Source organism: Macaca fascicularis, chromosome 7 (genome assembly GCF_037993035.2).
Source record: "Macaca fascicularis isolate 582-1 chromosome 7, T2T-MFA8v1.1".
NCBI classification, from domain to species: domain Eukaryota; kingdom Metazoa; phylum Chordata; class Mammalia; order Primates; family Cercopithecidae; genus Macaca; species Macaca fascicularis.
Window position 1 is genome coordinate 134,868,563 of NC_088381.1, and position 16,764 is coordinate 134,885,326.

General features: G+C 33.1%; 1 protein-coding gene across 45 annotated transcripts in view; it reads left to right on the forward strand.

The window, feature by feature from the left end:
• The window catches only part of GPHN (gephyrin), a 734,620-nt gene that overhangs the window by 527,794 nt on the left and 190,062 nt on the right, over window positions 1–16,764 (forward strand). For 16 of the 45 annotated variants that reach the window (XM_073997566.1, XM_015454295.3, XM_015454297.3 and 13 more), the window contains one exon: window positions 2,630–2,686. The exons of 12 other annotated variants lie outside the window; for them this stretch is intronic. In XM_073997566.1, coding sequence (XP_073853667.1) covers window positions 2,630–2,686 — 57 coding nt within the window. Of the gene's footprint in view, window positions 1–2,629; window positions 2,687–4,864; window positions 4,937–13,003; window positions 13,046–14,574; window positions 14,700–14,810; window positions 14,893–16,764 lie in introns of those variants that run through there. 17 more of the 45 variants (XM_073997563.1, XM_045397540.2, XM_045397541.2 and 14 more) reach the window with 3 other exon arrangements.

Below are 16,764 nucleotides of genomic sequence, written 5' to 3' on the forward strand. Positions count from 1 at the left end.
TAAGGCCAGGAGTTCAAGACCAGCCTGGCCAACATGGTGAAACCCCATCTCTACTAAAAATATAAAAATTAGCCAGGCGCAGTAGTATGTGCCTGTAATCTCAGCTACTTAGGAGGCTGAGGCAGGAGAGTTGCTTGAACCTGGAAGGCAGAGGTTGCAGTGAGCCGAGATCGTGCCACTGCACTCCAGCCTGGATGACAGAGCCAGACTCAGTCTCAAAAAAATAATAATAATAATCAAGCGTTTGGATTAGCTGTGAATTTCTTTCATGTATGCTGCCCCACTATAACTGATGATTAATGGAGGACTAAAATAAATAAGGACATTACATTTTAAATCTACTGATTTCACTTTTCTGTATTTCTCAAATTCTAGTTTATATAGACATCCTTTTCAAATTCTTTCTAAAGTTTTTCAGTATTAGGTATTATTGTTACCTGTTTCAGAAGCTGCAAAAAAATCACATGAAACTGGAATTGTAGCCATTTCTGGCTTTGAAAAACACCTTGGCTTTCTAAGGTTTTCCTGTTATGATGGTTTCAAAGACAGGCTTGTTTATAGAGATTTGAAATCAAGCATTGATGAGCTGTTTGCTCCCAAAGTCTCTATTTAAATCAGTGTTTTAATCTATTTTTCAGTTTAGTGGTAACTGTCTTTTTTTCTTCTTATAATTCGTTCTTTAAGTTTCTATACTTGCATTTGGAACTGAAATGGTACAGGAAAAATGTCTTCCATATATATAGTAATGTAAAATTTCTTCCACAGATGGAGACAGACAGACATAGTTACATATACGTATACATTCTCTTATAAGCATCAATTTTTTTCCATCCCATATATTTTCAGGCCTGCTGAGGGAATGCTACTTTAATCTAGAAATTAGGGACTGTTGATTTTGTTCCTAGATTTGTCATCAACTTCCAGTGTAACCTTGAAAAAGATACCTAATGTTGCTGGGCTTAATGTAATTTTAAGTCTTCTAGAAATAAAAGACAACGTAGAAAATGGTGTTCACTTGTTACCGTGTAAGTTCAGAACATCTTCACATTTTCTGAAAATTTTCAGAAAGCATCATGAGGTATCAGACTCTTATATTTTTATAGGAATCTACCAACTCTACCTTTATAATCTAGATATTGTGAATCTGCATTTAAGATGGAAAACAGCTTTTGATATAAAGACCTCAGAAATCAAAGAAAACAGCACAAGAGGATGAGCAGATATTATGAACTCACTCTGAATTCATTCCATAGGGAGCCCCTCTCTTATAGGTGCTGATGTTCTAATTAGTATCCATTGTTTCTAAATTTGACTATTCTGTTCCACTAAGAAGAGTTAGAATTAGTGATTATCTTTTGGCCATAACATTTAGTTAATGCTGAATAATTAGTAAAACCTGTTTATATCAAGTAGCGTCAAAAGTTGATGCAACTCTTATATACCAATATGCTTTTATTCAAAACGAAAATTCAATTTTGATTATTCAATCAAATTCAATATGATTATTCCTCAGCAATTTCCATATACTATCAGAAATCTTCTAAAAGGGTAAGACAATATATATCCTGCTTCCAAGAAATAAAGTTTTATAGGATGTTCAGATTTCTATTATTTCTTGAAGACCTTTAACTGGGAACTTTTGGCATCACACTGATATATCTACTATCTACTAATAAAAGCAGGAACATCACAGCTAACTTGACCTATGCTGGTCTGAATTGAGACCTCATTCTGGAATCCATAGTGTAAAACCACTTAGTCCGAAGCTTCCTGTCCCCTTTGCTCTTCACCCTGCCCTTTTTTTTTATTGCCTCCCTCTTTATCCAAAACATTAGTTCTCATTAGAGCTCTATTTAAAAAGTACCTCCTCTAATAAAACACTTTGTGTTGAGAAACTTCCCTTGCTCATTTATGCAGTAATGTGAAATGAGTTATTTTAAAACACAGTTTTACTTTTCATTTCCACTGTCTTACCCAAGATAGCAAATTTTCCAAGTGGAAAATTCAACTAAAATAGCAGAAAGCTTTGAGGTAGTAAATATATCTAACATTGGTCTGGCATTAAAATTTTCTGGTTGGGCAGCACAATTGTTAAATTGGGAATCTCAGTGACAGCTGAACACCCTCAATGCTTGGGTCAGCAAGCAGAGGAGCTTCACTCTGTCACCTATCAAGAATGATGCTTGTCAGGACTGATCTTTCCACCTACAGAACATTAATGTTTCTAGTCATACCATTTATGTTTTCTAATATTACAATGGAATAGACACTAAAACACTACGAGAGAAAAGTACATAGGTGTATTTGTAATTCTTTGTTTTTTGTAAGCCAAATGCAAATGTAACACTACTCCAGATACTGCTTCATCAGAAGTCCCCAAGATAACCAAAAGTAAGTGCCAATTTCCTCATCTCAGGGATAGTGCCATAACAAAGACTGAATTCTAGGGACCAGCCTATTTGCAGAGCATGTCATACAGCCTCTGGGTTAGTTAACTCCTTGGCCTCCTAAGAGCTACCACAGAGAGTCAATTGATGTTTTTGCATGTATTACTTACTAATGTATAGAAAAATTTTTAAGTTCACTTTTTCTTTATTCTGTCTTTTTTACCCATCTTCCCTCATTGTAGCAAATTAGACGGCCGGATGAAAGCAAAGGAGTTGCTAGTAGAGTTGGATCCCTCAAAGTAAATATGTTTCTAACATTTTTTGGCAAGATTTCGTCTATAGCCTACACTTCTTCCTTTTTGGAGGGTGGTGGGAGGAAGGGGGCTTTTTCCATTTTTCACCATCCCATTTTTTTTTATTTTAATATTTTTATTGGCTGTTGGGTCATATTATTTTTTTTTGTTTCAGCTACACATAGAGCAACCAGCTGAAGGCAAGCTGCCAAATAACTAGCTTTGAATGGCACCACAAACAACAGAAAGGGCAACTGCCTCATTACAGGTGCCTATAATTTGGGGTTCTAGAATAAACCGTTCCTCTGATTGATGTCACTGTGTGTTAAGTTCCTGTTATACAGAGAACTAACATTTATTTTCAGAATATTATCTCCCCTTTTAACTTTTTTTTATAAAAAAATAATTTAAATGTTACTTTGGTATCATCACCATTTATAGTTCATTTCAGAGAAAAGTTATTATGAGTTAACAATATGTATTCAATACACATAATCCTAAGAATTAGAAAGAAAGAAATTTTGTGTCATGTAGTATAATGGGCCCACATATAGCTGATAATAGTTACGCCCTCTTAATCCCGTTTTATTTTTTAAAAGTCCAAAAAACCAATACAACAATCAACAGAACCAGATACATACCTAAATGTTTGTCCATTTGTGTATATAATCTGCTAATATACAATTGAAAGATTTCTAATTTGATCATCTTGTCTGCTAGTTGCTAAATATTTGTTTGCTCAATATGCCTTGGGCACTCAGTACTTAAACATTTAATCATAATGAAAGGTAAATAAGTTATCACTCTTAAGAAACACAGACTGATCACTTTTAATGCTGCCACCTTAAATGCAAGTTACAAAAATTGCTGAATTCTAAAAATATGCAGAAGAATTACCTCACAAAATTAACTATTTTCTTATATCTCAATACCATTTGCCCTTACAGCAATAGTAACTGTTAAATTAATCAAAATTCTAGAAAATTCAGTGCACTGGGATGTCCTAAAATTTAATGACTATCTTGAGGTCTAATATTGAATCATTTCAAAATTTTGCACACCTCCAATTTATTTCCATTTAACAATTTATGAAATACTAATTTCTGCACTCTTTCCTCTCCTTGCCTCTTCTGCCTTCTTAGCTTTACTTTTTTGTTATTGTTTATTTATTTGTGTGTGTGCATGCACATGAGTGCACATGGATGAAGGTGTGTTTGTATGTTTGTGTCCTTTATTCCAGAAAAGCCATCCTCTCTGTTCTCTAACACTGCTTTATAGTGGATAGCTATTTTATTAAAATGTTATTTCACCAAGGATAAGCAGAGGGGATGGGAAGTGTTAACAGTATGCCTATTTCAAAAACTAGGCAATTTAAGATTATTCAATCAGAAAAATGAGTTTATGTATCCTGATGATATATCAGTAGCATTCCTCACTGTCTATCTGTGAGGTATCATATTTTACCTTTATCTTTAAAGGAAAATAAATCCATTACTGGTTTAAACTATGGATTATGACTCATTCAGGTGAGAACGTACAGAACGACATGACTTTTTGAAAATTACTGAAGGTGAAATAAAGATAAAAATGGCATACATAACTGCAGCACCATGTTCTGTAAACTGGATTGTATGTGCGAGTGCGTGTGCGTGCAGTTATCTCCAAGTTCAGCTTCTGGATGTATAAAACTTCAAGTTATATATGTATGTTTATTGTTTTTAAGTGTATATACAATATGAGTATGTATATACGCATATATATGTTCAGGAACAAAAGATACATTTTATAATTAAATCAGTTTATATTAATATGGATGCAGTCTTAAATCAAAAAGTGTGTTTGGGAAAGAAAGTCAAATTTCATAATATTTAAATATCTTTATGTTTCTACAAGATAGAAAATGTCAAAGTAAATCTCTAGGGGATTTATAAGGATGGTTATAGTATTTATTTTCTCCAATACTTTGGGGAGAAAAGATGCTGTAATTAATCAAAATAAAATGTTGACTTCCTAGTCACGGGTTTGTTGAGCATGCAGTCTTACGTTATAGAAAGACCTTTAATGTTTTTGAAATGTTTGCCAAAGGCAGTGAGAAATGTATAATGCTATGATCTTATTTTTAAAAGGAAAACCGAAAAGAGAACAAGTTGCTTTTTCAATTCATTTTCTGATGTTTACATGTAGCTCCATCGAAAGCTGGAGGAGCTCAGAGATCACCTAGAAGGCAATGTGAAAGGATACTCTCTCAGAGTAAATGTACGATTTCACTTGGTGATTTTTTTTTCCCTAAACTTCTACTGACTGGTAACTCCAAATTTGATTGGTTTGTCCTCTCATCTCCATCTTTTTCCTTTCTGTCTCTTTTCCCCTTCTTTCTTTTCTAGCCGCGGCTTCATGCTCACATTTATGAAATAAAGATTAAATTAGCAGGGTAGAAGACCCTAAAGCCACACTGACTAACATTGCTGTTGACTGAATAATATTTTGGCCCCAGTGCAAAATAAAATCTTTCTTTTCAAAAATCACTATTTCTTATACAATTGTATAATTTTTTGAGGATCTTGCCATGAGACTTCATTTGGAGATTTTTCTATTGGTCATGTCTTCTACCCCTTGTTAGTTATGTCAGCAGAATAATAAATTATGTGCTGGATGTGAGGGGTATATCCTTGATGGTACAATTTCAATTTTCAAGGAAAATAATCAGTGTTAGAGTATCATAGGTAATCTGGCAAGTAGACACATTTGTTCTGAGTTAATAGACTTAACTCAGACTCTTTTAGAAAAAATGTATGTCATTTTGTTTAAAAATAAGAAAATTAGCAGTAAGTACCTTCACCAGGAACACCTTCACGTAGCATCTTACAAATACTGGAGCTAAAGGCTAATATACCCAAGACAACTATTGAAGGAGGACAGTACCTTGTATCCACTCAATCCTGTACGTACGTCATATAGTCAGAATTCATGGTAGTATTTTTTGTGACAGATCGTTCAGACTGTCAAGATTTTCAAGAAAAATCTCTAAATTGATGTATAGTATAAATGTAGCAGAAGAAAAACTAAATTACTACTGTAATTTATGGCTGTATCCTTTCATTCCTGGGGTTTCTAAAAAAGTTCCTGTGAATCCTGGCGTCAGATTTACTTCTCCTGAGGTTATTACCATTCATTTAATTCATACAGCTATAATAGTTTTGTTGTATAAACTAGAATAAAAGTTAGGGATGTGATAATTATCTTATTTCTCAGCTTGTTTTTAATTGTATACCACATGTAGTCATGTATATCTCTACATTAAATTTCTGATTATTGAAATATAAAGTGATTTGTATTAATAAGTTATTAAATTCTAATAACTAAACAGAGAAGGAATTAATACACGTATCTCATATCTCTACTTCTCCCTTTGAGCTATTCTTTGTTTTCTGCACATATTCTTACAGAATTTTTAAAACCATCCATAATCACTCCCCAAAATCTATTTTATTGTTTAAAAAAAAAGATTAGTATGGATTTTATGATTAAATCAGTCTGAACATACCTAATTATTCTAGAAACCCATAAAAATATTTTAATATATGTATTTTAGACTTGTGCTCTTTCCTAACCAATCATGAGAAGTAATTTTTTTTTCAATGAAACTGAGACCAAAAAGTTGAGACTTGCTGATGTCTATATGGTAATGAGTTAGTAAGAGACCAACATCACATTAAAAACTTGATGCCTTAAAAATTAGGTTATTTCATGCCATTCTTTCTTTTTTCAACACCTGTGCTACTATATAATGATTAATCTCAACATCGTCATCTTTTGTTTTATTTCACTGAGAAACACTTTGTTCTGATTACCTTGTTTCTAAAAATATTAAATATAAGGTATATTAGTCTAAGGATCCTTTTAAAAAACTATTAAAAGGCAAGTAGTATCCTCTCTAGAGAGTTCAGCTTAGGAAACATGCAAATCAACTGCTTAGCTGAATTTTCAGTTTCTCTCCTTACCCTTTAATTCCTACTACCCAAGTATACCTTAAAATGCCTTGAATATTAAAAATTGATGCTAAAAAGAAAAAGTTATTCTCAGAACCATAGACTGTATTAGACAGGTTTTGTTTATAAAATGAAGTAAATTGGCATTTGGTAATGATTTTGTTTCATGAAAATTTATTGTAGGTGTACACACACAAGAATAAGTGTATTAGTCTACATTGCCGTAAAGATGCTACCTGAGACTGGGTGATTTATAAAGATAAAAGGTCCAATTGACTCACAGTTCCACATGGTTTGAGAGGCCTCAGGAAACTTACAATCATGGCGGAAGGGGAAGGGGAAGCAAGGTATGTTGTATATGGCAGCAGGAGGGGAGAGAGCACAGGGAAAACTACCACTTTTAAAACCATCACATATATTGAGAACTCCCTCGCTATTTACAAGAACAGCATGGAGAAAACCACCCCCATGATCCTATTACCTTCCACCAGATTCCTCCCTTGACATGTGGAGATTACAATTCGAGATGAGATTTGAGTGGAGACACAGAGTCAAACCATATCAACAAGTATATAAAGTGTCTTTTACTTCATTGAAATGCTGATGAAGGTTTCAATTAGATGATAGGGTCAGAACCATGTACCTTATACAATTGTATAATTTTCTGAGGATCTTCTCATGAGACTTCATTTGGAGATTTTTTTATTGATCGTGTCTTCTACCATTTGTTAGTTATATCAGCATGATTACAAATAATGAGCTGAATGTGAGGGTTATAGCCTTGATTATTCAATTTCAATTTTCAAGGAAAATAATTACTATTAGAGTATCATCATAGGTAATCTGGCAACTTGTTCTGAGTTAACAGACTTAACTCAGACTCTTACGTACATAACCTACAGTCACTTTTACATAACAGGAGAGTTGAATAGATGAAACACAGATTATGTGGCCCATAAAGTCTAATATTTTATTTAATAGTTAAATAAAAATTAAATTTTAAAAAATTCAATTAAATATTTTATTTAATGGAGAATGTAAGATATCATTCAGAAGTGCAGGATGAAGATTTAATTTGCTAATAGTTTAATTTGCTAATAAATAAAAATTAAAATATTTTAAAATTCAATATTTAATATAGAAGGTATGACATCATTCAGAAGTGTGAGATAAGGATTTAATTAAATCATTAATGCTTGAATTGGATGATGTAGACAATATGTTATTTTTTAGAAAAGGAAGAGCCTGGCACCATTATTCATTAAGGATAATGTAATCAACAATATAAAATAGAATATTCTAAGATACAATGTTTTGAATAATATTATTTATTTCTCATATTAAAATGCCTTATTTATTCAACATTGACTCAGTATAAAACAGGATGTATTAGATTATTGATTTCTAACTTAAAATACATCATCCTTTTCTCTATGTCATTCAAAGCAGATGTATTCTGAACTTTAAGTGGGTTTTTATGAATTTTAGTAATAATAAAATCATCGTCTTATACCTAAGCAGAATTTTTCTACCTTAATGACTACAAAAATTACTACAAATTCTTAGATTGGTGATGTGCTGATAATAATGACTGAAGGATAAAACCACATAGAGGAAAAATTAATTTTCTATTTAATCAAATGGATGAATCTAATAAGAAGAATATTAAAAGTAATGCACAGGATTAAAGGCCAGTGAAGACAGTGTTGAGAATTGAAAAACACAGGATAAGGCAGGACATGGTGGCTCATGCCTGTAATCGCAGCACTTTGGGAAGCCTCACTGAGAAACACTTTATTCTGATTACCTTGTTTCTAAAAATGTTAAATATGAAGTATACCAGTCTAAGGATCCTATTAACCGTCCAGTATAACAAAAAAAAATTTTAAAGGCGAGTAGTGTCCTCCCTATTTGCAGGCTGATCACTTGAGTCCAAGGGAAAAAAACCTCCTCTGTACTAAAAATACAAAAAATTAGTCAGGCATGGTGGCATATGCCTATAATCCCAACTACTTAGGAGGCTGAGACACAAGAATGATTTGAACCCAGGAAGTGGAGGTTGCAATGAGCCAAGATCGCCCTACTGCACTCCAGCCTGGGCAACAGAGTGAGACCCTGTCTCAAAAAAAAAAAAAAAGAGAGAGAGAGAGAGAAAATAAAAACATAGAATAAGATAATCCAAACGAATACTTTCTTTACAGAATATAAATCAAGGTAAATTTACAAAGAATTTGATTAGTTGAGGAGCAGTGGGACCAAGGAGAGCCTAAATATTAAGATATTCAGGAAAAAAGTAGATAAATGTTCATGAAATAAAGATAGGTAGAAGAAAAGAAAGGAAAGGAATGAAAATGCTCATATGCTACAATGTTGTATTTTCATCTAAATACTCAGTTTATGTATTATGATATTAAATTTCTATTCAGCTACAAATATGTGTAGATAGGTTTTGGCTGACCAAGTGTGATTTTTTTAAGGGCTTTGATAAACAAAAAGGAATATGGTTCATGAAGACAGATTATTGGTATATAAGTGAAACTAAGAGAGAAAGTAATGAAATGGAAGGAATATGACAATTATCTATAAGTATGTAACTATACTAACACAAATTAAAGGATGGTATTTAAAGTGAAAAAAGTCAAGGGAGGAGTTATAGCCCAAAATAAGACTACATTTTTAATAAGTGTTAAGAAAAATACCTGAATCAAGTCAGAAAGTAATGGTCTTTGGAATCATGATTTTTAAATGTTTAACAATTAATTTCCTGAATGCCAAAATGGCGTAGTACGAAATAGGGCTAATATAAATTATTTTTGATAAATAGATTTACCCATTGTCTTTAGGGGAGTTTTGCACTCTTATTTTTATCGAGTTAATGTGATAACTCAGAGATCAGCAAATCCTGTTTTTTTATAGGCCCACAAGCTAAGAATGAGTTCTGCATTTATAAATTGTGGGAAAACATCAAAAGAAGAACATTTTATGGCATGTGAAAATTATACAAGATTCAAATTTCAGTGTTTAAAAATAATGGTTTATTAAATTATAGCCATGCTCATTTGCACATAACCTACAGTTACTTACACAACAGCAGAGTTGAATAGTTGAAACACAGATTATATGTCTCATGCAGTCTAAAATATTTACTCTCTATTTAAACAGAAATGTTTGCTGAGTCCTGCTGTAACTGGTTAGTGTGTCAAAATAACGTCAACATAGGAATCGTTATAATGGAGTTTGTAAAATTATCTTCATTTTAGAGCTTGAGAAAAGAAGCCTGCTCATTTTTCTGAGGATGGTTTCAGATTATTCTACAAGGAAGCATATGTTTGGAAGGACTGATCTCCTCAAATTGTCTACCTTTACATTTTTATTCTCTTCTTTTTTATTGTCTTCTCTAGCTACTCTCTCTCTTCACATAGATTTCCCCCTCTGCACACACACATACACACAGAGTCTTCAAATATGGAACTCTAATGTGGATAGAATATAGATTATAAATTTCTCTTTTATTGGAGGCTCCTTTCTGAGTTTTCAGAGTACAAAGATAAATCTCATTATTGCTGTCTTAAATGTTATATAAAATACGTTTTTAGAGTATTTTCATTTCACACATTGCAATTTTCTATTTATTACTTCATTACATCTTAAGGATATTTCCCCTGAAGACCATGATGAACTTTTGATTTTTGCTAAATGCCCTGTTTGGCCTCACCTAAAATCATACACCTTCTATGGGAAATTTTATACAACTGGAAAAGATACACTGATGTGATCAAGTCTCATACCCTAAAAATCTAAATGGTATTCGCATTGAATCAGCTGACTTTGAGTGGGGAAGAAAAGCTGGAACAGTAGTCCCTAGATAAGTAAATATTTAATAGTACTTAGGTGAACAAACAGTTTGTTAACTCTACTTACTTTAAGCAAATTTGAGTGTCTTTTGGTTATTTTATGTAGAACATTTTTTGACCTTCCTTGTTTGGCATTTTGACATTTATTTATATTAATAATATTCATTTATTTACTATTTCATTTATAATAATTATGTAACATCCTGAGTGTCTTGGTAGATGATGTCTTATAAATATGACCAGACTACAATAATGATGAAGATAACAGTAATTCAATTATAGGATTATGTCTTTGGACTAATTTTGAGTAATTTTGCTGCTTTTCACTTTATTATTATTCTCTTAATATAGTTAATTCAATTCTAAGGTTTCAATTATAAAACTAAGAAAAAACGGCCAGGCACAGTGGCTCACGCCTGTAATTCCAGCACTTTGGAAGGCCAAGGCGGGTGGATCACCTGAGGTCAGGAGTTCAAGACCAGCCTGGCCAAGATGGTGAAACCCCGTCTCTACTAAAAATACAAAAATTAGCCGGGCATGATGGCAGGTGCTGGTATTCCCACCTACCCGGGAGGCTGAGGCGAGAGAATCGCTTGAACTTGGGAGGCGGAAGTTGCAGTGAGCAGATATCACGCCATTGCACTCTAGCCTGGGCAACTGAGTGAAACTCTTGTCTCAAAAAAAATAAAAATAAAAATCTGTCTTATCCTGTGCTTTGAACAACAAAAAAAATCTCATGATGTTAATAAAATCACCTGCAGTGGCCTAAGACATCATTTAGCATGGAAGTGACACGTTTCTGAGATGTTTAATGTGCACCATAGAATTGCCCTCCTCGGAACTGACTTTAATTCAAAGATAAAGTACTAATAAAATATCTCAAGTAAGTTTTCCTAGCAGTAGAAAATAGAGAACTGAGTAAATTTTAACTATGACAAGACTTTCAAACTGTTTTGAAATATGAAGTATTTCAGTTTTATGGGCATAGATATAGACACAGAACACATACACAGCAAGATTTTCTTAGAACTAGCATTTTGCTAAAGAAATTCTGATATGTGTATGGTTGAAAATGTGTAATTTCTGAATATGTATAGAATTTACCATATTTTCAAAAGTACCTCAAAGCGATAAGTGGCTATGATACTTTTTTGCACAAGTCTTTGTAATAGTAAGCTTTAAAAATTCTGAGCATTATTTCATCAGTTCAGTTTTTTAAGATAGAAGAAAAAGGGTCTGTATATTCATTTATTAAATAAACATATATTGAGCACCTACTACATTCTGCTGTGCTTGATGCTGGGCATACAGTTAAAGAACAAATCTTAGATAATAAGTGCATTTCTAATTCTTCTACTGTCACCTTCTCCAGTACCTTCATTTCCCCATCCTACCTTTGTATTTTGATACTTCCTGCAGTATTTGTAAATAGAGAATACATACTTAACAACTTCATCTTACATGGCATTGTGAGACAACCTAACAAGTAAAGAGTACACAGAATTGAACATGGCAGTGTGATAACATAGAAAATAAGAATAGGGAAGAACATTATCAATTTAACATCATAAAGGTTAAACATGATTGTGAGTACAAAATAGCTATTTTAAAAAATCAATGATAAAATAGCTGTTCAAAAAATTCTGTGAATCATTCTGATAAAGGTTAAGTCTGTTGAAGAGTTGTGTGTTTAAGGTTTTATATTTTTATAGCGTTGCTATTGCCATTATATTTTAGAAAGTGCCTCAAAGCAGTAAGTGGCAATGATACTTTTTTGCACAACTCTTTCTGATTTTAAGCTTTAAAATTCCTGAATGTTATTTCATAAGTTCAGTTTTCTAAGAATAGAAGAAAAGGGATTTGTATTTTCATTCATTAAATAAGCATGTATTGAGCACCTACTACATTCTGCTGTGCTTGACACTGGAAATACAATTAACAAATCTGATAGTAAGTGCATTTCTGATTCTTCTATTGTCATCTTTCTTCAGTGGAGAAAGAGAGGTTCAGTAATATCAAAAATGGAATAGTCGAAACAGGAAATCAGAATCAGAATACTGGCTTTGGTGCCCTCTTTAATGAACACTGTGAACATGTATGGTAGAGTTATTCTATAAACAACCTCCCATGTAGTTCGCTAGTGTTAAGCTAGTGAAGATCAGTGCAGTACCATAAGAAAAATTGTCCAGCGTTCTGCTTTCTCTCTTAAATGAGGATCTTCTCAACAAGATCATACCAGATTCTGAGCAGAGGGTGTCATCTCCATCATGGATTTTTTTTAGCAAGGTATTTTTTGTCACAAAGTTTTTCTTCAAATAACTTGAGTCTTGACATGATTTCAAACTCAAGTGTCTGCTTATATAGCTGTTTTATTATCTGGCCAAGTGTGTTGGTGATGGAGCCATCTAAACCCTCTGTGACCCTTACTATGCTATCCTTTCCTCTTTAACAGTGTTTTCTTTTCCCCACTGCAAAACCAGGCTCGGCTTCCCTCGTGCTCATCTACCTATAGTGTATCTGAGGTATATTTTGCACGTGTTTTCTTACATGGTCAATAACATGCTCGCCCTCACCATTTTTCTCATTTTATTTTCCTTTTGCCTTAATTTATTTTGCCTTGCACTTTGCACTTGCCTGAAAGGGATGAGGATACCAAAGGGGGAAAATTCACCTGTTTTAGGGGGAAATTTCTATATTTTTATGAATGATGCACTGTTGTCTGAATAACTTTTTTTGGCAGTCACTACATCACATTGAAATAGCTAAAGCCCAGAGAGCCAACTTGATTGCTCTGACTACCTTAATTCCATAATGACTCTTTTGAATTAGGTAACTTAGTATTAAACTCATATTGGCTAAAGGCGAGATTCCAGTTTGTATATCTATATATGTCTGTGTCTGATAGCTGAAGATTTGTATTCAGTTACTGATTATTGTGTCTCATTAACCACAGACATAGGAAAACATCCAAAGTTGATTATTAAATAGAAAATAAATATGCATCTGTTTATATAAAATAAAAGATTTACTCCTTTTTTTAAATCTCATCAGGTTACTTTAATAATTTTTTGCTACTTGTATTTTCCTAAGATTCTTGTAATCTAGAAGAGATTAACAGTAAAGAGATTCATGTTCTTTTAGTAAAATATTTTACATGAAATATTTGTCCTATGTTCCTTGTCTTTTAGGAGGTTTAATTTTTTATTCGTATTGTGTTAACCTATAGAATAAATGGGTTTTCTTGTTTCCGAAAACCAGATTTATTGAAATATTGTTAACAGACTTTGAATATCCATTAAGTCTCCTTTCAAAGCAGGGGCACTGTTTGAGTAGCTAAGAAGAAAGAGTATATGTACCTCAAAATATGACAGGTAAATAAAAGAACTTCAGGCCAGGTGCAGTGGCTCACACCTGTAATCCCAACACTTTGTGAGGCCGAGATGGGTGGATAGCTTGAGGTCAGGAGTTTGAGACCAGCCTGGCCAACCTGGTGAAACCCCACCTCTACTAAAAATACAAAAAATTAGCCAGGCGTGGTGGCACACACCTGTAATCCCAGCTACTCGGGAGGCTAAGGCAAGAGAATCACTTGAACCCGGGAGGTGCAGGTTGCAGTGAGCGAAGATCATGCAATTGCACTGCAGCCTGGGCGATAGAGTGAGACTTCACCTGGAAAAAAAAAAAAAAAGGACTTTATGAATTTTAAGGCCTTCATTCTTTTCTTTATAACATAATTTCCACATGTATTTACTTTGTACAGGCCACTATAGCTACCATATTAAGACCAGTATTATCAGCTTAATTCTGATTATAAAAATATTATCTCAGAATGTCATCCCAAAGGAAACCCTTGAAAGATAGGACTATTTAAAATACCAGGTAGTATATGCAGAACCAGAGGCAGAATAGCATCTGCAGATCTCAAATTTTAAGGAAAAAACTTTGAAAGAAATGGCATGACAAACCCATAGCCTCATAAAGTTGAATTTAGAATTCAACAATAGAATTGCAGCTATCTTCTTCAATTAACTTTGCAAGTTATAACTGTGAGATTTTTTTCTCTTAAAACTGATTTCCTGGGGAGTTAACTTCTTGAAACATATCACTAAGGAGAAGCAAAGAAAAGAAAGCCAAATGAGCTATTTGTAGTATCAACAAAGACATTTGAAAGAGAAGGTTGGTATCATCTCATCACCACATTTTCTATAGGTCTTTTCTTAATTCCCAAAGATTATGAGTGCTAGTATAAAAAATATATAACCCATTTCTTTTTGCCACTTCATCCAGGCAATTCTCCATTTCCCATGAGAGTGTGTAAGAAGTCTACCATTGGCATCATCTCCAATCACAGCCTACAGCATCCATCAGGGTATTACTTTCTCTATGACAGCATGTGTGCAGGAGGGCTCTCACGTTGGAATGTGGAACTGGCTTCTTGGGGGGATTATGTATGCTGTGGCATTGGCACCATGGCACTCAGCTCTTAACTCTGGCTTCATCTAGGTTTGTTTTTTTCATTGTGACACATGGGCTTTCTTTATTTGTCATGAAGTATGTTTCTCTTTCTGTCATTTGTGGTAGGGTTTCTCTCTTTCACTCAATGCCACATCTCTGTGGTCTCCATAGGTGCTGTTTATGTTTAATTTATGATGCTATAAAGACCAATAAAATGAAGAACTCCTTAAGCAATCTAATATTCATGATAATCCTCTTTCTAGAAATAATTATTTCTTTTTAGTCTTAAATTGGTAAATATTTCACAGAATTTTAGACTGTAAACCTTAATAATTAAAATTTCAAGGAATATTCTTCTTAGTTTTCGATTTTTCATTTGGAAACCTCTTGACAGGATCATTGGTACAAAGTACAGTATTTATTTTATAGCATCACTATGGAGGTAGCCAAACCTTCCATGGCTCGATCTCTTCTTTCCCTTACATTTACATCATCATCTTCATTTACCTTCACTATTGAAGAAATAAAATCTCCAATCCCTAATGTAGCACGTTGGTTTACCAATTGCATATCACTATTTTCTGTGTCATTCATTAAATGAAAAAAATAAGCCTTGCTCAAAAATGAACCTATCCATGAGTTGTATAGGAACAAGATTTATAACCTCAGCTGGCTGATACTATTTAGCAAACGTTTCTCCATGTAGTTATGGTCCCTTTGTAAAAAAAAAAAAAAAAGTGTGTGTGTGTGTGTGTGTGTGTGTGTGTATATAATATGTATATATAATTATTTTACTTGTGATAAGCTTTGTTTTTGAGATCTCATTTTCAATTAATCTTCGTAACAGCCTTGTTTGGGTAGATATTAATGTCATCCTCATTTTAAAGATGAGGAAATTGAGACACAAAGAGGCTGATCATAAAGCTAGCAAGTGAGTGGTAGAAAATTGTCTTTTCTTAAATACCATGCTTTCTCCTGTTAAGAAGTTGTTAAAAGTCATTAGCTCTGTGACTAGCATGTAGTAGTCTTGTATTTTCACTTCATCCATTTACTTTGTTCAGGTTGTTTATATAGTTTGGGATATATATTATGAGAAGATGCACCTACAAGATATAGAACTTTAATTAATACAAAACGTTAGTAGTGTGTATTTTCACTTCATCCACTTACTTTGTTCAGGTTGGTTACATAGTTTGGGGTATACACTATGAGAAGATGCACCTATAAGACACAAAACTTTAATTCAAAGAAATGTTAGAAAGACATCTAACATTTATGGTAATATAATTTATTGTTATGTAATTTATTGTTATTTTTCTCTTATTTAGTCATTTGATAAATATTGAGCTACCTACTATGCCTTATTTAAATATAATCATAATCTGCCAGCTATTTCTTGGCCTTTGGAGTTGGCTTTACATTTAGAATACATAAAATATTGTTAATGTAGTGAGGTTAGTGTCTCATATTGTACAGTCTTTCATCCCTTCAAGCAAAGTGGAAAAAAAGAACTCATCTTTCACGTTTCTAACTGATTTTCAACTTTGTTCCAGCAGTGTTCTAGCAGAACTCCTTTTTCAAATCCTTTGAAAAGATTGCTTCAGAATTCCCTTAGTATAAACCAAAGCCAGAATTAATACTTTCTTCTGATAGAAATTGAATTCCTTCTGACTTATTTGAGAAGCTGAAATATATACTAGATATGAATTTATTATAATTTATAACACAGTATCTAAACCAAAGAAAATTAATAAACATCCAAGTTGTCATGCTTTTACTGGTCCAA